We start from the raw sequence: 25,796 nt of genomic DNA, 5'->3' as shown, positions 1-25,796 counted from the left end.
CAGCTGAGCAGTAATGGATTGGTGGGGAGTGTACTGGAGATAATTGAGGAGCTATTAGGTTAACGGGCTGGGTTTAAATGTCGTAACATCTGCAAACAATACTGATGCTCGAGGTAGAACTGACATTTGCTCTTCTGGCAATTAGGGGGTAAGATGTGATGGGGGTTTGTCAGGCTAACACCAATAAAATGTTTCCTTTATTTAAAATGCATACAGAAACGCTAAACAAGCGTAGGAAAGTAAAAGTTTGGTCGATAAAGACAACTTTGGCCTTACTAACGATGGGCGGAAGGATTTGTCTGGCTCAGGATTAACCGGCTTTGTTTTCCTCTTGCAAACGGAGGAGACGGGGTGTAAGAATAGACTGGGCACAGAACCAAAACTGACATATTTAGAATTTAATAAAACATTTCATGCATTGAAAGCAAGTCCATCATTTACAAACGCTGTGTATGAGCAAAAAGAAAATTCTTGGTAGAAATGATTCTTCAGTAGTGTCTCTGCGTCTGTTCGACTGGCAGTCTCATGGGTGTGTTGGAGAAAGCACGAGTCTTCTTGTCTCCCTGCATGGGAAGAATGTCTGTGATCCAGTATTGGAAGAGTGTAACGACTGCCGTGGTTTCCTCTACAAACACAAGGAGACAGAGCGAAACATTTCAGTTACTGCTGACAACACAAAACCACAGGAACACTCAGTATTTTCACAAAAGAGATTCACTTGCTGGTGTATTTTTGGCATAATGCATCAAAATCTGCTTCCTTCCCCCTGCATGTACGTATCCAAACCCCTAACAAGACAAATTCTTTCCTTTTACTCGCTACTGTTAGAAGAATATATTTAGCCTTTGCAGAAAGCAAAATGGACAATACAAAAGGCGGAGCAGTCAATCCAATGTCATTTGTGAGAAACTCCAGGGTGCAGCAAAATATGCTTAAGGGAAATCTGCTTTAGAGCTGCTCCTGCAGCCAATTGATTGCCACTACAAGGGTAGACAGAGTGAGGAGAGCTTTAGTGAATTCACCTGAGGGGCTTTAAAAGCACGCATGCACATGGATTAGCTCCTGCAAGTCACTGAATGTAGGTTACTTTAAAATACCAAATGCTCCCTGAACAAGGTGGATGTTATTAAGAAGTTTAATTATTTTAAATTTCCATACTGTGGGGACTGATAAATGTGAAGCGAGATGCAGCAGAAAGGCTGGGGCCTTTGCCTCCAACACTCAGATAAGCTGAGTGGAATTGACCCATAGCTGCCGAATCAAACGTGCGACAAAAACTCGTCTGCGCCGACACGATCTGCTGGCACGCCGGAATTAAAAACGGCAGCAAATAAAAAACAGTGAACTGAAGCATGACTCATTATGAGAGAGCTGGGAGTACGGGGGGGTTAGAAAAGCTTTCAGGCAGCTGTGGAGCAGCTGTATGGAGAGGGGACGGCAGGATCTATGGTGGACTCTAGCAAACTGGTTTTTACACAGCGTCGTCAGGGTTACGGGAAGGGGCAGACAAGCGTCACTCTGTGGCCGCCGACATGGCATTGGCCTGAATCCCCTGGCTCGTCTCTCAGTCTCATTCTCACATGCCTGCACTTGTGCGCGTGACAGCAGAAAAGTCCCTGCTGATCCTATTATGCAGCCAGCGGCAGATGAAACCGCGTCGGGGGACGTAGGAGCTATTTTGACTGTTGAGAGTGTCGAGGCGAGTTAAAACATGTTCGTTACTCACGGTCAGCTCGAGTAAGTCAGGGGCAGGTACGCACAGGTGAAGGCTGAATGAGACAAGTCAGGGCAGGTAACCGGCAAACAATCCTAATCGGCGTTTGCCCCCTAACACTGGGAGGCGAGCGTTAACCTGCTGGGACGGGCCCGACGAAGCGCTCGGGGCAGGTTCCAGCAAGAAGAGCCTACTGTAGGCGTGGATGCATGAACCAGCGAGACAACAATAAACACAGGCCTGTCATTCAAAGGAAAAAAGCTCTTTATTTGTGAATTTTTACTGACCTGCAGACATGCAGGAGGAGTTGCTGCAGAGCTCCTTCAGAGCTTTTTCTAGCTTTTCTGTATCCGTTTGCTGAACACGTGTCTTGAGACTGTACAGCTGCTTCAGGACTGAGTTAGGTTTGCTTCCGCTGTCTATGGCGCCCAGAAGGCCGTCCACTGTAGCAGACAGGTCAGGGATCGTGGAAGCATGAGACGAGGCTGAGGAGGGACAAGTGGTCTGTTAAAAAGAAGCCTTCAACATCAAATTAAGCATTTTATAAAACATCAAAAGGACCAATAAATGCCTATTTCTTTAATGTGACTCATGCACTGACCAAATATAAAGAAGACTCTTCAACTTTATTTACATTAAAAAATAACTTACTAGTTTCTCTCATTTTTAGTGCTTTTCTAACACGTATGGAAGGCTTTCATTTTCACTGAAAACATGTTCATTTCTCAGTAATGGGCATTTAACAATGCAGTGTAGGGTTTTTTGCACATTAGCATCCAAAATATATCCAAATAAACAAAACATTAGAAACTAAAATCACCGTGAGCATTAGGAATGCCTACAAGGTGTAATACTGAGAACATGAGCTTCATCCAAGAAGGCAAGTACAAGTGGTCCCTACTTACAATCTGACAAATACATTTCCATCGTTGTCCTGAGGAAGTCTGACACCTCAGCTGCTCTCCTCTCGTCTTCCTCCTCCTCCTCTCCATCTTTTTGATACGTGAACTCCAGCGCAGCGGCCCGAGGCATCAGACCCATGGAGAGCAGCTTCTGTTTGTGCCGTTTCTTCTTCAGCTTTCGCTTCTTGTTCCTGCTAATTCGCTCGGCCCCCTCATCCCCCGCCGTCTGATTCTGACCTGTGCCGGACTCGCTCCCTAGAGTTGCCTCGTCATTCCCAGAGTCTTGACAAACGGTTGCTTTCTTCTTCCTTTTCCTCCTCCTCCTCCGTTGTTCCTCTGCCTCTTGCTCTTCATCCAGCACTTTGTCGCTCTCGTGGTTGTTCCCCTCTATAAGCAACAACAGATTAAACTCTTCATTAGTTTTAAAAACAGTCTTTAACTGATTCACGATCCCGTGATCCGGACAGATCGGATTTTAAAGGGTCAGATTGTGTTCACATTGTTAAAGTATGAATCGTGTATCCACCTGCACTCTGGGCCTAATGGCTAAAACAGGAGGTGGGCATCGTCCATTATGGTGAAAGCTGGGAGACTGCTGCTTTCCTTTCAGCCAATCACTGCACAATCTAATTCCACTAATTAGATGTTCCCTCTTTTTCACTGATTGCAGTTCAATCAGCAAAATCATCTGGTGTGGCCTCTGATTGAAAAGACACGGTCAAATCTGCAAGTGCGAACATCGCTCGTTCTGAGCCCGGCAATTTGAGATGTTCCATTAAATAAAAGGGAACATTTAACAGAACAGTGCTCAGGTGATGCACGAGCTTTTACAGTGAAAGAACATTAACACATTCCTCCCACCTTATGGAAATCATCCTTTAGTTTAGCAGCTTCATTGGGCTTTCCATTTTTCAGCTTTTCTCTTTTGCAATTATCACATTGCTAAAATCTCTCTGCTGTCACATTACCGAATGACTAAACCTCAAAAGAGAACCCGTCCACAAACAGCAGTCTTGGATCTTCTCTAGCTTGCCACATCTCCCCTTTCCTTAAAAAACCCACGAAGCACAGAGAGGTCAAAGAAACGAGCTCGCGCTGACTTCTCAGCGACCCGTTTGTGAGCAGTGGACTGGAGCCAGAACACAAAGCAGCAGAAGTGACAGTGGCAGTGCAGAACTGACCGACATAGTGCAAGGAAAACACAAACCAAGGAAGCTACTGCTCATATCAGACATGCAAATACTCCATTTATCCATTTTTTTACATTTAGAAACATTTTAAATTATTGTCAAAGGAACTGAGAACCTTCACAGACATTTTAAATTATTATTTTGTGACAGATTGAAATGATAGACTACTTCAAGTCATTATGTTTTTTGTTATATAAATATATTTAAAAGCCAGCCAACTGCAGCCATGAGCGAGACAGATGAAGTCAGGCCGGCTCGGACGCCGCCCAGATCAACAAGGTCTGCATCAGGTGTTGAGGAACCAGGGCTCCCTGACGAGAAGTGAGCTACTGGAACAAGAAGGCATCGGTGGGCAAGATACAAAAACAGGGTGTTGTTGGGATGCTACTACGCAAGTAACCCCAGCGGAAGAGGTTACATGAATAGGATGCGGAGCACTAGGTGCGGTGACTCCCAAGCTCAGCGAGCAGCTCCAGCAGATCCCAGAAACAACATCGGACATCTCTGTCAAGAAGAGCACAGTCCTAGAAACAGCAAAGATACGGCGCAGGACCCTCAAGCTCCCAGGCCTCTGGTAGAGCAGCGGCCCCAAACCTTTTTTGCGCCACGGAGCGGTTTAATGTCACACAATATTTTCACGGACCGGCCTTTAAGGTGTCGCAGATAAATACAACTAAATAAAATGAAATGCGCCAACAACATTGAGAGTAACATCCTCCTCTCTGCCCCTTAATGCTCTCTGGTCGCTATGGTAACGCGTAAATATTTCTTTCAAAATAAGACACACAACTACGCAGCCCGGTACCAAACAACTCAAGGACCAGCCCAGGGGTTGGGGACCACTGTGGTAGAGGACCCAAGCTTGGAGGCACACTGCTCTGTCTGTGAGCATAGCAGCCCCACCCATGTGCTGTTCAAACCTCTGTTTGTGACAGTCAACCAATCAGAAAGTGACTGGCTTAAGAAGAAGATTTAAATGCACCTTAGAACACACATGCATCAACACTACAATGAGCGGGTGGAGGGAGGTTTGGAGTCTTCTCTCACCCCCGTTCTCTGCGACCTGCTGGAGCGGGGGGGCTAGGAGGAGGAGTTGGCCGTCCGACTGCGGTCTGGAGTGTTGGGCCTCCCTGCTGCTGCGGAGTCGGGGCGGTCTGCCTCCCCCCACCGCAGGGAAAAGGGTAACACCACCTGGGTCTGGGTGCAGTTCCCCCTCCAGGGGCAAGGGTACCTAGACCCGGTTTGTAGAGTACGCTTGGGGAGTGTGATCGTGTGTACAGCGTCTCTTTATGTCTGTCTCCACGTTGGTTGAGTGTGGAGTAAGTGCATATGAGAGCATGAGGGTGGGAATGGATGTTTGTGTCTGTGTGTGCCTGTATTTCTGTGTCTATATGTCAGGTTGGGTGTCAGACGCCACCTCTCTGGGGACATCTCAGGCCCTCCAAGGTTTGGAGGCCTATCTCCCCCTACCACCACTTCTCCTGCCAGTGGCGGACTCCCTCAGACATCGGGGCGTTGGTGGTTCTTTGTGTCCGGGGATGGGCGTCCAGGTACACACCGGCTCACTCCTTGGCGGCCGCTTATCGGGGCCTGGAGCCTGGGGCTCGCTCGGGCCACTTCGGAGGTGGGGTGCCCCCGGCCTCTCGGCCTGGGGCTCGGTCACTCAGGCACGGCTGGCTGCCGGCGGAGCTCACGGGCGCGTCACTGCAACTCCCCCTGGCTTCTGCTCCGCGGCTGCTGAGTGAGCCCTCATCTGGGACTCTCCTCAGCTCTTACTGGGACAGTGGTGCGGCTGCCCCTCTGTTGGTCTTCCTTGGTCTCTTGTGTTCTGGGGGCCTCTGGATGTCTGGAGTTTTGATCTCCTCCATACCTGCTTCATGCCCTGGAGGACGGGGCTGTGGCCCCCCCACACCCTCTAGCAGATCATTACATGAAGGAACCTTTTAAAAAAACAAGAATTTGATGCAATTAAAAGAAAAAAAACAGGTTACGATAAACTTTCCTTTTGATTGTTCAGAAACAAGATTTTCTCGAGGATCCAAAGAAAACCCAAAATCAGATGAACTAAAATAGATGTCCGTTTCTCAAAACATGTAGAAATACGGTTCTACATTTTGCAGCTAACGTGAATGTGAAGAGAGATCTGTTCATTCAAGACTAGGACAGCTTTTCTCTTTCTACACCACATCAACTACATCAACTCTCCTCTTTGTAAAATATTACACTGAAGCCTTTATGAACCTCCGCAGAACCCAAACTCTAGTTGACCTTAAACAGCTCTCTGGGTTGCAGTTCCCTTGAAGGCTCGCTACCCACTAAATCGAAAATGTGTTCAATTAGGAACTGCTACACTTACGAGTGCAATTAATCAAACTTAACCTTGTCAGTCATTCCAGCGGCCACCCTCAGACGATGGTCTGTGTAAGCCAGCAAATCACTTTTTTCACTGAGGTAAAGCAGAAGCTCTTCAGCTAAACGACGGTCTGAGTTACAGAAGATGATGAGTGTAACGAGCCGGCGCTTTTATTACAGCCTCATCACTTTGGTACTTCATGACAATAGAGAGAGGAGATAAAACAAACAGTCTTTAAATGATCCATATCAAATGCAGAGCATGTGACTCATCCTTGAGCCAGACAGCTCGATTCGTCGCAGGTCAAGAAGATTTTAGCTCGGCATAAATCAGCTCACAACTCAGCCTCCAACATGTTATTAATAATAGTTAAATATCTCCTTTATAAATTATGCAAGTTTGCCCCGACAAGCACATTTAATCGGCCTATCGGAGTGAAAACAGAGCCACCCAGGCTCACTCACCATCTGCACAAGTTCTCCTCAGTTAAAGAACACGACTGATTTTCACTGTCTGTTTCCCCAACAACAGTGGCAGAGACAATCAGAAAGAGTAACTTTATTACTACAGAGCGCCAACCTGGAGGAGGCCCATGAGATAAATCTCTCCTAGCTTTATGGTGCACAGCGCCAAGTCCATAAATGTAAGATTATGGGTGACGTACCAGCTGGTTCCTCCACGCTATTTATGCTTTTTAGCTGCTGTAGTGAGACCGATTCCTCTGAATGTATATCATAGTCTGCAGGAGGAGGAAGGACCGTGTACATCCGCCTGCCTGGTTTGGCTGCGCTCTGTCTCTTCACTGCATCTCCTGAGACACATAAGGCAAATAATGTAAGGCACTGAAACACAAAGGAGGGAGGAACGTGTTAGTAATTATCATGACTTTACCCGAGGCCGTGTCCTCTCCAGGAGCTTTGCTTTTCAGATGTTTCTTTTTGCCTAGAGCTTCTACAATATGTGGTGGGCTCTGTTCCGTCACCACTTCTTGGATGGCAGGGTAAAGCTTCTGGAGAACTTTTGACTGGAATACTGAGTGACACAAAGACAAGCTGTGTTAACTACGCATATTCAGGCTACATGTGATCTAGTCCATGTGGGAATGAAGCATGAAAACAGGATGTAACCCGCTGACTTTGAAAACTGAAACAGGTGATGTTCATGCTGTTTGTGACTGCAATAACACAGCCTAACAATGAACACTGTGTTTACAAACTTATTGTGATGCCAAACAGTTAAGATAAACTTAGAGTACACTGCCAGTCTTTAGTTTTAGTCTTTGTCATTTTCCTAAACCATCAAAACAAGAAGGAAATGTCAGTGAGTACATTTATTCAGAACATAGAGGACTGAGATGTCCACACGATCGTGACCACATAAAAACTAATAAAAGCTGATCAAATATGAATCACCAAAAAACAAAACCTCCTGTCTTCTCGGGTACGTCTACCAAAGTCAAGGAGTGATTTTAGGGCTTGACAGAGGAGCACGTGCTTTTGTTTACAACACAGAAACCAACGCGAGATTTAGCTAGCTACGTTATTTGGGTACTTTAGCGAGCTAAAGAGTTACGAGCTCTGTGTGTGTTTTTGTATGAGATGAGTCATTTCTGGCGGTGCTTACCTTCTTTCCTATGTGCCATATTCAAACATCCACCACAGTCGAAGCAAAGAAAACATGAATTCCAACTCTGCACTCAGCTAGGAAGTTACTATGCTATCAAGCTAGCTGAGTTAGCTAGCAAGTATGCTACAGCAGCTTTTTAAATGAGCTAGCTTGACGCGCACGTCCCGCTCAACTTAAAGATCAGAGATATTCATCTGTCAGTATCATCGCCACAGAGCTCCAGCTTCTTCAGCAAAGCCCACTAACCCAGAGTAATGCGCAAAACTGCTGAACCGCGCACTTCACCGGCTACCACACGCGCACTGTGACGACCAAGAGACTCCGCTTCCTTTTGCGCCAACTTCTATTCAAAATCCGGCCAATTTAAAATGCACGCAGTCCTCACAAACAAACACTCTCTGTATATACTTAATGATATGTATTTACGGGATTACTCGAATCTATTCTTCACATCGGCAGACGAATCAACCTCGTTTATAGTGTAATATTCATTAGCCTTGCGTATTTCAAGGAAAAAGACTCAAGAAGGTCTGGATTTGTAGAGCGAACTTAAAAATGACTCCAGCTAAAATGATTATTATAAAACCATTATTAATTATCTGAGCAGGTGTATCATACTACCAGAGCAACATACGGTTTTTTTTTAATGTCCACTTTTATTCTTTCCAAGGGGCTACAGCGCCCCCTGCGTTTGAAAGCTGTGATAACAGCAGCTTGGGCGTGCGCACACCAAGCCAGCTGTAGGACGGGGTGCAGGCGAGATGAGAATACTAAACAGGCGCCTCATGGCTCAGCATCAGCACCGGGCTGAGTTCAGATTTGCGCACCCATCAAACTTGGCTTGGGACCTCAGCATGTGAACGGGCTTTGCAGGAGGAGGATCCACCTAGAATGTCAGCTCTGAAAAAGGTATTTCCTCCCTGTCTCTCTCTTTTCTTAATCTTTCAGCACACATTGAAGTCATGAAATGTGACAATGTGCAGCATTCAAACGTGGCATACAGTCATCTTACAGTAAATGGGAAAATGTATGCAGTGATGACAAATAGGTGTGTGTGTGTGAGCAGTTCAGTAGCAAGGTTTTCTTAGAAGTGTGGGACTTTTAAGCGGCTGGCTTTCTTTCTTCTTCTTATTTTTAAAGTATATTAAGTGTCACAGTGCTGGTTTGCTTAATCATGACCACTGATTACAGTTGCCCAAGTATAATATGATTTCTGCATGCTTTGCATGTGGAATCTGATCACTGCTCCTCTGCTATAGCTCTCGCATGTCATTCCACTTGCATTTATCCCTGAGGAGGCTTGCACGAAGAGCACTTCAGGCAAGAAAAGCTTAGGATAACTTCTCAAAGAGATATTGTGTCAGGTTTGATCTCAGCCAGACTCCTCCTTTTGTGCACTGTCACGTAGTACTGTATGTGCCATGCTGACTGCCATCTCTGTGGGTGGATGAGCTTCACTGACTGTGTCTGACAGAGCCAAAGCCCGACACTGGCAACCCTGAATGATAGTGAAGCTCCAAAAAGCTTGCAAAAAACGAGCCAATGGATGAGTTTACTCTGTAGTAAATTATGCTGATTTAGGTAAACATGTTGCATAATTCCTTGCAGTGAACAACACACTGAATAGCACATAAACACCTCCTGCAAGCCCTCTTAATGAACAAGTAGTAAGATTTGCAGGCTGCTCGTGGTGTAGCAGTCATCCTCTAACAGCGCTGGCCATGCTGAAAAAAGAACTTGCTAACTGCATGTTTGTGCAAAAAAAGAAGCTTGTCATCACTCTCGGTGTACATTGACAAATGATGTTGTTTAAGACTCAGTGCAGCCGCAAGTATTGACGTCTTAGCTCTGACAGATTCCACTGACTGAGCAGCACAAAAAGAAGGAAAGTTGTATAGGACGCCCGCTTCGACACTGCTGCTGAATCCATAGCAAATGCAGACTACTCAGCACGCGCTGTGAGTGACAAAGTGCTGGCTGCCAGCGCTCACATAGTCAGACATCATAATCACAGAGGTGCTAAAAATAGGGGACCATGTTCATTGGAATGCTTCAGAAGCTCAATGGAGTCACTGCTGTTCGCACAAGTGGCTAAAAGTTTTACCAGGATACTCTTCGATGCTGCGCTCCTGTCCTGCTCAATAATACAAAAGCACTTATTTTTAGACAGTATCAGAATCAGAATCAGAATCAGAAACTTTATTGTCATTGTCATGAGAACAACGAAATTAAGAATGGTCCCCGATCATTGCATCATCCCTAGCAATATCAAAATATAAATAAAACAATAAAATTCAATAAATAAAATAGATAGAATACTTAAAATACTAATAAGATATAACAGTAAAACATTCACATACATTCCCACACACATGCTTCAGACCGTGCATAGATTAACACAAGAGTGGCGTGATGGACATTTTTTTGTAGTATTCAGATGTGTTATTGCAGTTGGATAACAGCTGTGTTTGAGTCTATTAGTCCTTGCTCTGATTGCCCTGTACCGTCTGCCTGAGGGCAACAGTTCGAACAGGGAGTGGCCAGGATGTGAGCGGTCAGCTAGTCTTCCTTCAGTGACACAGCTTCTTGGGTGAGACACTGATGTGTAAGATAAAGAGCTGAAGGTCTGTGCATTGCATAGTATAGCAGGCCATATGTGGAAAATGTGATTTTTGAATGTTTTATGTGGGGTCTTTGCAAACCGCCCCGTGTTCTCTCATTGAAAATAGCAAGCGGTGTGACACCAAACTAACTGCATGAAATGCAAGTGTCAGTATCTGTTTGTGTGCAGATTTGCATGTGGATCGCAGTATCTAACCATAACCATAATTCGTCTGTCCTACCTGTCCGTCCTGGCTGGTGGCAGATGAGAAATGTAAGGTCGCCACTGTAAGGCCTGGAGTGAAAAATGACATGTCACTTCCCCACCTTTTACCCCATTCACACCGCCACCTCTGCTTTCCCCGGCGACAATTCAGCCCTTCAATCAGAGCTCGATGATTCACTGAGAAATCTTTACTCATCCTAACAGGCAATTTCTTCACTTAAAAAGGAGGGTGCCTAATTAAAATCCACTGCCTGCATTTTTTAAAAAAGCAATTGGAAACTGATACTGTTTTCCTCCCAGAAGCACTTTGAAAATTGAAGGTCGCTTTTTCTTGTTTTTCTTGCATGCACAAGCGTGCACCCGCTTCTGCGCCCACACAAAAGAGTGGCTCGTGTGGACTTTGGCTCCTTGGCAGTGACACGATAAGGCTCTCATAATCTATTTGAAGATGCAGCACAAACTTCAGACGTTGCATTTCTGCATGCAGTGATGTCATTTTGGTGAACGCAGAGGCAGAAGAGCAGCGATGAATGTAGACCAGTGTGACTGAAAGTAAACGTTGAAACATTCAGGAGGTTCTTTTCTTATTCATCCGCTCTCTGTGACGGATGTGTTTCCGCTTCCCCCTGCATGTCCCAGCATTTTCTCTCACTTTAAGACTTTCTCTTACCAGCCCGTGCACACAAATCCAACTTCTTTCCATGTGTTTGCCTCAGTTTTTATACCTCAGATCATTTTGTGAATGAACCTGTAATAGTTTTGGCTTGAGTAGAGGGATGCAGAGTGAGTGCAGGGGATGGATGAGACGCTGCTTTATGAATATAAAACATGAGGCATGAGATCCAAGTGTGTGTGTGTTTGTGTGTGTGAGTCCTTTGTGTCTGGGGATATCTGTGCATACCTGCAAAGCAGCCGCAGTCATTTAATCACCTTTGTGCTGTGGTGGGATAACGCGTACAGACGGGCGTCCCTGAATTCTCCCAGTGCTACTGTACCGATGCGTAGCCCTCAGGCATGGCGAGCCGGTGTCCTGAGTGACCTTTTCTCTCTAGCGGTAAATAGAAATAGTTTGATATCAGCACTGATGACGATTTCTAAAGGTTGTCCTTTGAGAGTTTGCCGAGCAGAGAGTCGAGCGGCTGTGTCTCTTGTCAGCTGTGCGCCTTTGAAACTCTTTGACTAGAGACAAAGGTAAATCATCTCATGCTCTAAATGGAATTATAAATATGTCCTCAAAGACCTCTTGTGTTAACACTCTGTCATAATATAAAATCTCACAGTAATGCAAGAGCATCACACCATCCCATTTCAACTGGTCTCGCCTGTGGAGTGTGGAACCATTACAGCTGGCCAAAGCTCTTTACAACCAAATCTTTATCGGGCCTTTTTTCACCGAGCAGTGAACTTGAATATATCAGCTGCAAAAAAAGCACCCGACCTTAATGAAGGACAATCAAGGCAGAGCGAGTTTTAACTGGGACAAAGTTTAAGGATTTTGATTAAGAGCCAGAAAAAGTTTCGTGTGGTGAAGCTGTTAGGATATGTTTCTAAACCCGGGCTGCTCAGATTTTCTTTTTAAGTTGCTTTGCTGCAAATACTCCAAACGCAGGTCTGCAGACAGAGCGAGACAGAGGAGCAGTGGATGCTGTAGGCTATTCATGTTAGGATGCCTGGGTCGTTTACCCAGGGTTTTGAGTTTATTGTATTATTTATCATTTCTATTCTTTGGTTTCTTCGTTAGAGTTATGTCTTATGGTTCCATCTTGGGACCCCTTCTGTTTAACGTCTACATGCTCCCACTGGCACAGATTATAAACAACAACAAAATAAACTATCACAGCTATGCAGATGACACACAAATATATATCACAATGTCACCAGGAGACCGAGGCCCTGTACAGGCTCTTGGTAAATGCATTGAGGAAATCAATGACTGGTTGTGCCACAATTTTCTCCAGCTAAACAAAAACAAAACTGAGGTAATAGTCTTTGGCGCCAAAGAAAAACGATTACAGGTCACCAGAGAACTTCAATCTATACATCTAAAAACCACAAACCAGGCGAGAAATTTGGGTGTAGTGATGGATGCAGACCTAAACTTAGAAAAACACATTAAGACAATAACAAAGTCAGCTTACTATCACCTCAAGAATATATCAAGGATAAAAGATCTGATGTCTCAACAGGACCTGGAAAAACTAGTCCATGCATTCATCTTTAGTAGGCTTGATTACTGTAACAGCATCTTTACAGGTCTACCTAAAAAATCAGTCAGACAACTACAGCTCATTCAGAACTCTGCTGCTCGAGTCCTCACTAAGACCAAAAAAGTGGACCACATCAGTCCAGCTCTGAGGTCTTTACACTGGCTGCCTGTCCGTCAGAGGATAGACTTTAAAGTTCTGATGCTGGCCTATAAAGCTCTGAATGGTTTAGGACCAAAATACATCAATGACCTCCTGACCCAGTATGAACCATCCAGATCCCTCAGGTCACCTGGATCCGGTTTTTTCTCAGTTCCCAGAGTCAGAACCAGACACGGAGAAGCTGCATTCAGCTTTTATGCTCCTTATATCTGGAACAAACTCCCAGAAAGCCTCAGATCAGCTGAAACACTCAGTTTATTTAAATCCAGGTTGAAGACTCACCTGTTCTCAGACAGGTGAGGTGCATTTGAATAAAGCACCAAATCCACACTTTAAGCTTAAATTTCAAAACTTACATTTAACTACTGATTTTATCTCTGATTTTATCTGTTTTGATTTTATATACTGTTGTTTGTTTGTTTATTAATTAGTTAGTTAGTTTATTTGCTTGTTTTAATCAATTTTAAATCATGCTTTTTATTTGTTCTTGTTTCTAATGTCTCTGTAAAGCACTTTGAATCACCTTGTTGTTGAATTGTGCTATACAAATAAACTTACCTTGCCTTGCCTTGCCTTATGTCTCTGTGTTATCCTTAGTTGCTATATCCCCGTGTCCAGTCAGTGTCTGTCTGCCCTGGTCCCATGTCTTTGTTCCCTCTGTTGAAGTGCCTGCATGTGAGTCTGGCTGTATCCCAATTCAGGGTCTGCAGCCTTAAAGTACGCAGGCTCAACGATCCTCAAGGGCCGCGTACTCAAAGACCGCTAAGGCCGGAAGTGCGAGGCTTGTGAAATGGAACGGTCTAGTCTCCGTTGCGCTGCCCAGGTTGCCTAGCAACCATGATACTAACAGCTGGAAACGTGTCATACAGCTTTGTTTGACAGAAATGAAGGAGAAAATCTTTTGTTCATTTGTTTGTTTGTTTCTACATGATCTTTGATCATTCTCTGTAAGATTAAGCTCAGCTATTGAACGGCGTATATTTTAAAGTAAAGGCTCTAAAACCAAGTTCGTACAAACGTCACTAATGTCACATAATTTTGCCGACATGTGGCCAACAGTAATGTTTTAATGGTCTTCGTTATTACACATTTGCACATAAATAAGTGACATAATATTCAGTACTTACTTAAAGTTTACTCTTCGGGCGCCCCTCATCCGCCGTTTTTTTTCAGCAAATTTATCCACACCCATCGCCGCGCTATGCATTCTGGGATATGTTGGGCTACGAAGTCTACACTGCCACAGCCTTAAAATTCAGGGAAATGAAGGACGCATTTCAGGGCCGCATTTCGAGCAGCCTTTGAATTGGGACAGCCTTCGGCGCGCCGCTGTGACGTAATCGGCCTTGAAATGCGTACTTTAAGGCAGCAGACCCTGAATTGGGATACAGCCTCTGTGTCTTTAGTTCAGTCTGTGTTATGTTTCCTGTTTTATTTTGAAGGTCCATGTCTAATGTTAATGTATCTGGTTTTGCTTCCCCTTGTCTCGTTAGGCCTGATTTGCCCCAGCTGTGTTTCCCTCCTGTTACCCATTCCCTGCTTGCTCCCTCTGTGTATTTAAGCCCTGTGTTTCTCTGTGTCTGTGTTGTGATCTACCGTTTATCTAGCTGTGTGTTCTGTCAGTCTTCTGGTGTAAGTTTATTTTGATATTTCCAGTTATGTTACTTTTTAGTTTAGCATTAAAGCTGTTTTGAGTTCAAGTTCTCCCTCCGAGTGTCTGCACCTTGGGTCCTATTCCTGCCTGCACACAGCAACACCTGACAATTCATGCCGTGATTACTGTGCATCGTGTTGTTTTCACCTCTGGAGAGTTGTTCTCCAGGTGCTCGGTGCTTAAATGATAACTTAATGCTAAGAAAAGTTTAGTCTGATGTTTACAGTGAAATTTATAGTGTAAAGTAAAAGAAACATCTCATGTAAGTTAAGCTGGATTTAAAGTAAGCAGAAGCAAAGCTATAATCTTTTTTTGTCAGACTAGTTTTATGATATTTCGGATGGCGTCTTTCTGTCGGGCTTTCTGACACGCACAGGCTGACTCTGTGCTTTTCCATCAGAAGTCTTTGCCATACATCTGCTCTTGTATACCGACTTATTTACATTTCACGTAAAAGTATCAAAGCCTGTTTTATATATCTATATAAAGCTTTGTCCTTCATCTGACCCTGCAAACACATCCCTGCAGTTGGTGCCTGTTTTTCTGGCCCCGCCTTTTACTTTTCATTTACATGTTTTCCTCTCTGGTGCCACTAACTTCACCCTGAAGAAGCAAAGTGAAGGTCGCTTTGCTGTAACAGTGCTTTATTGTTAATTTAGCTGAAATATCTGAGTGTATGATATGATTCATGTGATATCTACTGATGTGATCACAGGGAGCTTTTAACTATAATATTTACAGTTTATACCATATCAGGCTTGTGTGGATAGAAGTGACTAAGTAACCTGCTGAATACATGAATTAACATAACGTGGACATGGCCATTTGTTAGGTGGTTGCTAGGCAACATGATGATGTCATGCTTAATTCAAAGGTCATTTTAGCTTGTTGGAAGGTGATTGTTGGACACATGCAGAGGAGGGTTGGTGGAGATATTAAACATGGAGCTGCAAGACAGGTGGAGAAGAGGAAGTCCTCGGAGAAGATTCATGGATGTGTTGATGGAGGACATGCAGAGTGTTGGTGTGCCAGAGATAGTGTGAGATGGAAGCAGGTGATCCACTGTGGCGACCCCTTAAGGGAGCAGCTGAAGAGGGAGGTGGCTGTTAGGCATAATGATGATGTAATAATGTCTGCTATAGATAAGAACCGTCAGAGGCAGACGATGCACCTGTGTGCCCAGTTTGGTAGCTCAGCTCCTGATGGTGTAGGACGAGTTTGTGGGCAAACAAGCAGAGATATTCTGAACCGTGGTAAATCCTGTCTTAAACATATAATAACAACAAATAGATAATAATAATAATAGTAGTAGTAATAAATAGATATATTATTATAATATAATAAGAATTATTACTAGCTCAACAAGGGGACAATTATGTTTTATTTATGTATAATGAAATCTGATGTATCCTACCACCAGTGATAAAAAACATCAGCAGAATGAAGCTACTTTCATACTTTGTTCAAACAGCCGCACTCTCCTCTAATAAAACTATTGCTATAAAACGAATCGTTTCTGCTGAAACTGCTGTTGATTCAGCTCTGTGACCTGACTTTGTGTTGTTTACTTGGACTTCATTACACTGGAAGGAGTCTTAAATATGCTGCATGTTTGTGTGTGTCCTAAAAGCCACTGCTGGGAGGTGCAGACCTTATCATCTGCTCAGCCTGTGCACCGCTGCATTTAACCAGATGGAAAGCGAGCAGACAGTGTTCAGGCAGCGCTTTGAAATGGGCTGGAGTGAGTCTGCTTCCCGTCTATCTGCTCAGATCTCCATTAGCTCGCCATGGGTTGCACTCTGTCCCTCAGCAGCAGGCGGCAAGATTTTTTGTTATATACTGCCACTTGTGATAACTGCCTGTACTAAAGGTAGTGAGTCTTGCAGCATTAGGTTAAGAGTAGTTCAGTGCTCTTTGACATGGTCAGCCTCAGATCACGAGCAGAAGAATGAAATGACAGTGGTGCGCTGGAGCCTGACCTGTTTGGAGGCACGTACACCAGCCCGGTTCAGCCGCTGTGAGCTGACAGGTTGTAGGGTACACGGCTCCCAGTGTGGAGGAGAAAAGTAGAAGTTCAGCAGTAAAGCTCAGACTTGTTTTTGTCTGTGCAGGTTCTGAGTCATCCAGGTCACAGGCTAGATTAAGACTTGTTTAGGCCAACTTTTCTGATTTCATAACTATACTTTTAGTCAATTATGAAAGCTAGTTCACATCCTCTGTTCTCATGACGTAGGCTCCATCAGCATCAGACAAAACAATCTCCCAGATAAATGACGGTACTTTTAAGTCCTGGGGTCATTCACAGAGAGCTGATATCAAAGAAGAACGTTTCTCCACGGATGCTGGGTGGTGAGTGACTCACCTGAGTTGGTCTACTTGATTGTTCATCTCAGTTAATGAGCATGCATTTGGTTATTTCTCTCTTCTTCTGCCACTGTCTCATCAGTGCTTTAACACTGTAAAGTATGCCTTTGTAAGAGGAGGCACGTAGCTCTGTGTCTGCTTTGTCCTAGACGTGAAACTATATTTAAATCAACAAGCTTGAGGTTTAAAGAGAAGCTCTGTTTTTCCCATCATGCAGACATGAAAACAAACAGACACACCAAAGAAAAACCTCCCAAAACGAACAGATGCACAGTGTGTTTCTGTAAGAAGGATTTCTACTGTCTATAAATTCACTCTTTTCTGTTATTATAACCTGATTATCTCGTGGAGTTTTAGATGATTTTATGAAAAAAAATGATCAAGTGAAAGCATCGACTGATTTTAGAGCTTAAATCATCTCCACAGAGCTGGTTGTTATAAAAACTGAGCCAATTGAGGCTTTTTATGTCTCAGTGGGGACTGAGGACTCATGCACAGGATTAGGCCTTTAGTCTTGAGGACAGCGTCTTTCCTCTGACTGAAGCAAGCTGTAAAACAAATGAAATAATTGATGTAACACGTGATTATAATTACCTGGCTTTTATCTAATTAAGGTTATTTTTATAATGTATGTTTGGCGCTGGCATGAATTCAGACCGGCTAGTCAAATGTTTGTACGTTAGAAAGCAAGTCTGCTTTACGAAACTTGATTATCGATCGTGTGTTTTTTGCAGCTGCCCCAGTTACACGTGTCCGTGGGATTGTTCTGCTGTGTGTAAATCTGTCTTCCTAAAACACAGAACATAAATCCTCTCTTGCGTTCATCTCAACACAAGCTTAAAAAGACAAACAAACAGATGCCTAACGCGTTTTGGTTTGTGAAATTCGATGACTTGTTTCCCGACTCCAATCCTTTTAAAGCGTAAATGAGAAGCGAGTACCAAGAGTGTCCCTGACAGCTTGTTTTCCACCCTCCTCCAGAGCGAGTCTCTGCCAGGCAGCCAGCTCCCAGCATTAGTTAAATCTGTGCATCATGCAGCTGTTTTGGGTAATGCAAACCAATAATTCTGTCATAATCTCTGCAGAGCTATCCATTTATATCTGAACTTTCTTTCCCACTTTTACGTGCAGAACCTCGATTACGGAGACTTCAGACTGAGCAGATTATATGTTCAGCAGGACAAACTACAGTTGCATGTACACAGTAAAATAACTGTCATGAGCAGTTTGTAAGTCCACAGTTTGTAGGTCATCCCTGGTTTGCCAGTATTTCGTTTCCAGGTTATTCAGTTCTTGTTATTTTTCGTAGTGCTTCTGTAGGTTCTTATGCTTTATTTGACGGCATTATTATTTGTATCTGGTCTTTTAGATCTTCCATTTTTTGTTGGGTTCTCAGTTATTTTGTCATTTCACGTACTGTTGTGTTTATTGTATTCTTCCAGTTTACCCAGCCTCCCGGTGTTTCCTGTGCATTGTCCCTCTTGTGTCTGTTGGGTTTGGATTTGCTTCCATTGTCTGATTAGTTGCAGCTGCATTCCCTAGTGTTTCCCATCTCCCTAATTACCATGTGTGTTTATAGTCCTGTCATAGTTCTTTGATGAATCATTCCTCATCCATCATCTACAACGGGTAAAGTACTATCTGAACAACTCACCAATTTTCAAAGTAAATATATTTCTAAAGCTGATGTTGACGTTAAATTCTCACCGGATGTCTGTAACAACCCATCTAATCCACACCCATAGAAAAAAATCAAACCATAGATGTCCATGAATGAAGTTATGTGTTTGCACAAAAGGCTTTGTTGGTCATACCAGCTTCCCCTCCTGTAAGGAGTAACGAGTCACACACATTCAGCTCAGCTGTGATTTTTGGCTCGTTCTTCCACAAAGTCTGCAGGTTGCTGCAGTTCTCCATGGATTCTCAGTTGGAGTCAGTTCAGGTGATCGGCTCGGCCATTTCAGCAGCTTTATTTTCATTTTTCTGAAACCAGAGTTTCCTCGGCTGTGTTTGGGATCACTGTCTCGCTGAAACATCCACGCTCGTTTCATCTTCATCATCCTGTTAGATGGAAGCAGATTTTTAGTCTCCGTACATTTTTCCATTCATCCTTCCTTCAATTATACGCAGCGTGTCAGTGCTGTATGCTGGAAAACAGCCCCTCACCATGATGTTCCCACCTCCAAGCTTTCCTGCTGGTGTTTTGGGGTGGTATTCAGCGCCCTTTCACCTTCAAACATTTTGCATCTAAATGTTCAGTTGTGGTCTCATCTGACCAGACTAAACTCTCAGGCATGTCTAAATGTTGTTCAGCAAACTTTAAACATATGCTTTACTTTCAGCAGTGGAGTCTTGTGTAGTGAGTGTGCGTACAGGCATGGTGGCTGAGTGTGTTACTTCTTTTGTTTTTTTTACTTTGAAATAATTGTACCTGCCGACTGAGGTCTTTCTGTAGCCACAGGTGCTCCCCGGCTCCTGGACTCTCTTGATCATTCTTTTCACTCTGTTTGAAATCTTGCGGGGAGTTGCTGCTCGTGGTCGGTTTAAGGGGAAATGATGTTCTTTCCACTTCCAGATTATGGCTCCAGCAGTGCTCAGTAGTTTAGAAACCAGTAATCGGTGCCATCAGTATGCTTTTTACCAATAAAGTTGCAAAGGTCTTGAGAGAGTTCAGTGGTTTTACCCATCGTGGGATGTTTTTTGGTAATGAAACACCTGTTTTAAGGACTGAACCAGATTATAGTCATTTGCACTAAGTGGCAGGATTGTGTTCTAACAGCTCAAAGAATTCATGATGTCCCTTTCCTCTTGTGTTCAGCACTTTCCCCCTGTGCCATTTCTTATTTTTATCTGTGGTTTGGTTTCTTTTCTTGTGTGGACTGGTCGAGTTGTTACTGACATTCAGTTTCATGATAACAGCACCTTTAGAAATATATTTCCTTAGAAAATTGGTGTTCAATACTTATTCTGCCTACTGTATGTAAACCTCAGTTCTCACATGTTAACTGTTCATTTTTCTGTTTCTAAATAATTTGTGTGAAGAATCGCTGAACATGACAGTAATTTTGGTGTTGGTGGACTGGAAATGTTTATTTTTGGAGATACATGTTCAGGTTATTTCAGAAAGTAATGTTTTTGAATGAAAATCCAAAATTAAGTGTTTTTAATGATGCAGATAATTAGGACATGCCTACCTTTGCTCTGCTAGCAGTAAGTGAGTTTCCAAGATAAGAGTATGTCTGCTGCCCTGCTCTTGGATGGATGATGTAGTGTCTTCTTGCTAGCTCATTCAATGTCTCCTACAGATGAGCTAGAAGGGTTCGTTTTTATTTTTCAGGCTTTTCTCGCTTTTCTTCAAGTACCTTTATATATGCTCCCCCATTTAATTAAAAAGAACATTTATCTGATCTGGCTTGTTCAGTCCCAAAGCAGAGTGAAATAACTCTGCGAGACAGAGCAGCCCGAGATAACGAGTGAGCGCAAATGTAAAGGGATGTTAACATAATGACAAGGAAAAAATGGAGCTGAAGAAATAAAGAAGAGGCCTGTCGCCTGTTAAAGCCATTTCAGGTAACAATCAGCCTGTCAGTCAGATGCAAAGACAAAAAGAGACTGATGGGACCTGCTGAGTCACCGCCGAATCTCAGGTTTTGTTTACATTCCAAGAGCTTTTTTTCCAGATAGAAATCATGCAATAATAATGCCTGTAATGATATTCAGTGTCGCAGCTGAACAAAGCTGTTATCATTACAAAACCCAGTGATTTTTCAGGTCTGCACACAAATGATTCAGCAGCGTTTCCCAAGAACAAAACGGTCACTGACAGAGGACGGGAGATGATAGCAAAACATTCGAAGTTCAGATAAAATCTGAATCGATTAAATTTGTGGTGAATCCTCACAGAATAGATTGTTGGCATAAATTATTGATTAGATAACAGCCTCAGGCTTTGGAGCAATCTAATAATTGGCTGTTGTATAGCAATGGCTGCTAAAACTTTGTGGAACAGACGTCGATGGAGCAGAGCTCCTATTTGTGTCGGATTCACCGATCCCACTGCCACTCTTTACCTTAATGTTTCTGCACCTCCACTGTTGACTCAGAGCTTAAAATGAACCTCCCACAGTTTGCAGAAGAAAGGTTGCAGATAAAGGTGGGAGCTGCTCCTTTTGATGCTAATGATGTGAGAAATGGGTATCTGTTGCTTCTCTGTAATTGTGGGTCTCAGCATGGCTCAGTGCATTTCCGCTGAGCCCTGAGTTGTTTATCTGCTTTGAGCTGTTGTGATATTAACGTTTTTCCATCTCTTCTGCTCTTCTTCTGTTGTTTCCTGGAAGGTGTTGCCAGGCATACTGCAGAAGCATTGCTGTATCTTACCAGACAGGAACGCAGGTAAGGACCTAACAGATGTCCCCCTCTCCACTAATGACACCACTCACACACAGTGCTGAGATGGAAAGCGAGAGCCAGTCTGTGAGAGTAATGAGCAGGCTGTGATCCCGGGGAATGGCGACTCAGTGGGGGGGTCATATTTGTCTGCGTGCTCTACATCTCGGAGCTGACCATGTTTCTCACATAGTGTTGACCTGCCCTGACCTCACTGTTTGGCCACAAACTGCTCACTTTATCCTTCTTACATAAAATTATTCTTTTCCCACCTCACTGCTACCCCTAGCAACATTAACATGTGTCAGATCTGATGGGGTTCTCTGTGTGTATTAACTTTCTCTACCTACATGCCTGAGGGAAGGGAAAAGTTGGGGGAGCAGTTGTTGGAACGTGTGATGGTGATGGGCTTCTTCACATCGTTGCAGGTGTGAAGAGGTTGCTGATGAAATTGAAGAGCAGGGAGATATACTCAGGTACCTGGCCGCAGCTTTCACAATAATGACTTTTCTTCTACCTCTGTGTGCGTTTTTTCCTTCGACTGCACCGAGACTGCATGCACATGCATCCCACTAACAAAAGCTCGTTAGTGCTACTCTGATGTGAATTTATCAGCGCCGTGGACATTTTGACACGTTAACATCAACTCCCTCTGCTGTTATGCACTTTGTACCTTCTGTTTGTCTGACACATGGCTCAAAAGCTACCTGCCCGACTTTTCAAGGTGGGACCAGAGATGGGCAGTAACGCGTTACTGTAATCCGATTACTTTTTTCGAGTAACGAGTAAAGTAAGGGATTACTATTGCAAAAACGGTAATTAGATTACCGTTACTTTCCCGTAGGAACGCTGCGTTACTAAAACCGTGATTTTTTTTTTTTTTTTTTTTTTTTTTTTTTTTTTTTTTTGCAAGAATGTCTCATGACAGTGAGGTAAGCAAGTGTGACGTTCGTGACAACAGCTGTGTGCAGATCAACAGTGGATCATATATCGAGTACGGGAGAGAGTATGAGCGTGCAGCGTTTAAAGTGTGGAAGTACTGACCTTACTTTAAGTCTGATTCCATAAAAAGTGACAAAAACATTAGCGTGCGTTGTGCGTGGGAAGAAAACTTCTTTTTACAGCGACAAAAACCCCAAAACTTCCAAGCAAGCTCCGAGTGCGCTACCACGTAATCAGAATCAGAATACTTTATTATGTAATGGGAAATTCACAGAGAAACTGCCGTATCCTTCCACTGACCGCTGCGGCACACCTGCACCAGGGTAAACCTCCGCCTACCTCACTCCTGCTTTACAGGTGAAAATAGAGCAAAAGGACCGCTGAGTCTTTGACTTTATTTATTTTCTGCTGTGTTTTACTTGCATCTATTTGAAAGACTGAGTGTAAACACACACACAAAAAAATAAAATTTATGTGCTGGAATGTGCAGAAAATAAGTTTAAATATTAAACAAATTTCTTCCAGTCAGAGAATGTTGCATATAATTAAAATTTTGCTTGATGCATAAAGTTAAAAGATTAAAACTAATAAAACAAGTTTTAAAAGGAGACTTTTCCATTTGATTACATTTTGTATGATGGATTATGTAAAAAAAGTAGAATTGGGCTGAGAGATCTATCACTTTATCACCTATTCAGGTTGTAAATCATGTTTTTAAAAAGTAACTAAGTAATTAATTACTTTTGAAAATAAGTAATCAGTAAAGTAACGGGATTACTTTTTGGGGGAAGTAATCAGTAATTAGTTACTGATTACTTTTTTTCAAGTAACTTGACCAACACTGGGTGGGACACATGTGCTTAAGAGTAGAGCGAGGGCACAGCAACCTTGGGGAAAGAGAGACCTGGCAACGTACAAGTTTCAGCTGATGGCCTGAATTATAGCTGATCGCTGTGAGTGATTTGTTGCAGCGTGAAATTAATGTTTGATGGTCCATATAGACAAGATTATCTGCACTTAAGCAGATAAGGAAGTTTACAAACCTGTGAACCACTAGTTGTAGTTTTATTCTGAGCATAAATGTTCCACTCTCATCCACAGGATCTCCTTGCTCAAAGGATGCCAGATAGGTGATGCTTGCAGGCATGTGGCAGCCCTCTTTTTATATTAGGGAAATGTTTTTTTTTAAAAAGAGTCAACGTCCACATCTTAATAAGTTGCTGTTAGTTGCTTGCAATCACCGCGTGAATATGGAGGACCCCCGGGACACACCTATGCGCTGGTCTTAGAACAAGGTGTCCTGACAGAGTGAGCACACATTAAAATAACCGTATAATAACCTTATTAATATGGATATCTCTGAAACCATTCCACTGAGGGTTCCAGAGACACTTGTCTGGGATACAGAGTTCATTTCATGATGTTTGCATCTGTGTTTGTGTGTCTACAGTACCTTGACAACAGTATTACTTCCCCCCAAAAACTCCATTTCATAAAAAAACACAAAACAAAATGCACACACAGAAAAAAAGTCATTGCCTTTCTCTGCAAATGTCTTCGTTCTGAAAGATGGCGCTGTCAAGAAGACACAGTGCAGAGCGCTTCTCCTGAATCCTCGGCGGCGCCACATCAACAAACCTCTGATTTTCTGAGAAGCACCTCCACCAAAGTTCACCGATCATTCAGCCACAGGTTCCATCTCAAATGCGAGTCAGAGGTTTTGCAGATTAATGTCTACCTTGGCATCCTGTTTCCATGGCAACACAAGGTGCCAGTAGATGATACTGTATTTTGTCATCTCTCCAGCGACAGGACGATGTAGTGCTAGTGTGTTTGCATATGCTAAACAGATGGCATAAATGAATACAGGCACTGAGTGAGGACGCTCTCCAGCGAGTTCGTCCGTACTGAGTCGGGCCGCCTGAGGTGCAGCGTGAGTGGAAACACTCGGTGTAGGGCTTGGATTAGAAGAGCACAGAGTAAGAAGGGCGAATGTTTCGAGGAGGAAGTAATGCCCATAAAAAGACTGATATCTCCAACACAGATGCTGCACTGTGTGTATGTGTGTTTTCGTGTCCTGGTGCATGCGCTCAGCTCTGGTATACTTCACTGAGCGAGGGGCGCCCTCTCCTGGGCGGCTTCACTCCTTGTGGAAATCCACCTCGTCCTCAGAAACACTTTTCTCATCTGTCCCCGGCTTCTGCTCGGTGAAAGCCGGTGCGTAGAAGCTGGAAGGATGAGGCTTATCGTAATCTGAGACTCTCACTGTTATCAGCGTGTCCCTCTGCTCCTGCAGTACTCCATGAGCAGAAGCCCTTGTGCTGATGAGCACTCAGCATTTCTATGCCACACATTCACAGATTTGTCCTATTTATAGACATTAATTAGCGTGAGACTGTTTCAACATTCATATCTGTACTCCTATTATCATCTCGTACTATCCCAGGTTTAAAGACACTTGCCAATTCGTACTCTGGCATTGTAACTAAACGCTCCTTTTATGTGATTCTCTATAAAACCTCCATATTTGACTTTAGCAACTGGTACATAAACTGGTTCGATCTTCACATCCACTGAATGAGTTTTAGGATGATTTTGTTGTAGATGGCATGTTTACGGTGTCTTGCATTGCTCTCGCTTTTCTCTCTTTTGCAAACATTTTACGATCGCTGAGGTTTGTGCAAAGCTTTCTTTCTGGGAAGCCCGTCTAATCAGAATCAGAATACTTTATTGATCCTTAGGGGAAATAATTTTTCATTACAGTGCTCCATTATAAACAAACATTAATAAAGACAGACAATACACTAACTAAGAATAGCACAATATATACATAAAAGTCACAACACACAAACGTCTATCAGCCTTTGCAGCGTTTGGACACTTAATGTTTTGCATCCATTCATATTTAGTTTCCTCGAGCTTCACGAGACTCTCTAACAGTATCTCTCTCTCTCACACACACACACACACACATATTTCCACTACTCATTCTCAGTTTTCACCCAAAGTCTTCTGCATTTTATTAGTAGAAAATTAGCTGTTAATAATAGTAATAAATATTCCTACATATAGATGTTCACTTACCTTATTAAACACAATTTTAAATGCATGAATTGATAGCAGTAACACACACAAGCCCATCATATTTTGTATGAGAGCAGTAAGGAAAATCATTGTTATCATGGCATGTATAAAACAGACCAACTTTACAGCAGGTGTTATGTTGAGATAGAAAACATGTATGGGTGATGTACGGTCATCTACCAATCGGAAGGTTGAAGGATCGATTTCCCAGCTTTTTCCAGTCTGGATGTCAAAGCATCGTTGAGCACGATACTGAACCCTGATGCATCCGTCAGAGTGTGGATGTGTATTCAAATATCAGACTAAGTACAAGAAAGATGAAGACAAACAGCACCTGTATGAATGTGTGTATGATTGGGTGAATGAGGCTTGTTGTAAACAGTGCTTT

General features: G+C 43.3%; 1 protein-coding gene and 1 long non-coding RNA gene across 2 annotated transcripts; one reads left to right on the top strand and one right to left on the bottom strand.

Moving 5' to 3' along the window:
- Nucleotides 1-383: 383 nt before the first annotated feature.
- On the bottom strand, nucleotides 384-8,428 carry erich1 (glutamate rich 1). The gene is made up of 6 exons (XM_085257809.1): nucleotides 7,783-8,428; nucleotides 7,051-7,191; nucleotides 6,824-6,970; nucleotides 2,620-3,003; nucleotides 2,002-2,199; nucleotides 384-625 (listed from the first exon to the last, which is right to left on the bottom strand). The coding sequence occupies exons 1-6, from the start codon at nucleotides 7,799-7,801 to the stop codon at nucleotides 489-491; spliced, it is 1,026 nt and encodes a 341-aa protein (XP_085113935.1). The 5' UTR covers nucleotides 7,802-8,428; the 3' UTR covers nucleotides 384-488.
- A 128-nt stretch (nucleotides 8,429-8,556) lies between these two features.
- LOC146551800 (uncharacterized) lies at nucleotides 8,557-21,861 on the top strand. Its single transcript, XR_014890066.1, has 3 exons — nucleotides 8,557-8,694; nucleotides 21,334-21,388; nucleotides 21,811-21,861. It is a non-coding gene; the product is annotated as an uncharacterized LOC146551800 (long non-coding RNA).
- Nucleotides 21,862-25,796: the final 3,935 nt, after the last annotated feature.

This window comes from Mchenga conophoros, linkage group LG19 (assembly GCF_057382185.1).
Source record: "Mchenga conophoros isolate Kocher_MC1m ecotype Shallow Benthic linkage group LG19, M_conophoros_male_GT1.1, whole genome shotgun sequence".
NCBI classification, from domain to species: domain Eukaryota; kingdom Metazoa; phylum Chordata; class Actinopteri; order Cichliformes; family Cichlidae; genus Mchenga; species Mchenga conophoros.
Note: the sequence above shows the minus strand (reverse complement) of the source record. Positions and strands in the feature narration are given on the sequence as shown.

Bases quoted from the DNA above. Each gene is read 5' to 3' on its own strand.
- erich1 (XM_085257809.1), bottom strand. The intron at 3,004-6,823 runs GTACGTCACCCA...TGTTGCTTATAG, and splicing joins TAGCGTGGAGGAACCAGCTG to AGGGGAACAACCACGAGAGC. The intron at 626-2,001 runs GTCAGTAAAAAT...TTGTGTTTGTAG, and splicing joins CTCCTCCTGCATGTCTGCAG to AGGAAACCACGGCAGTCGTT.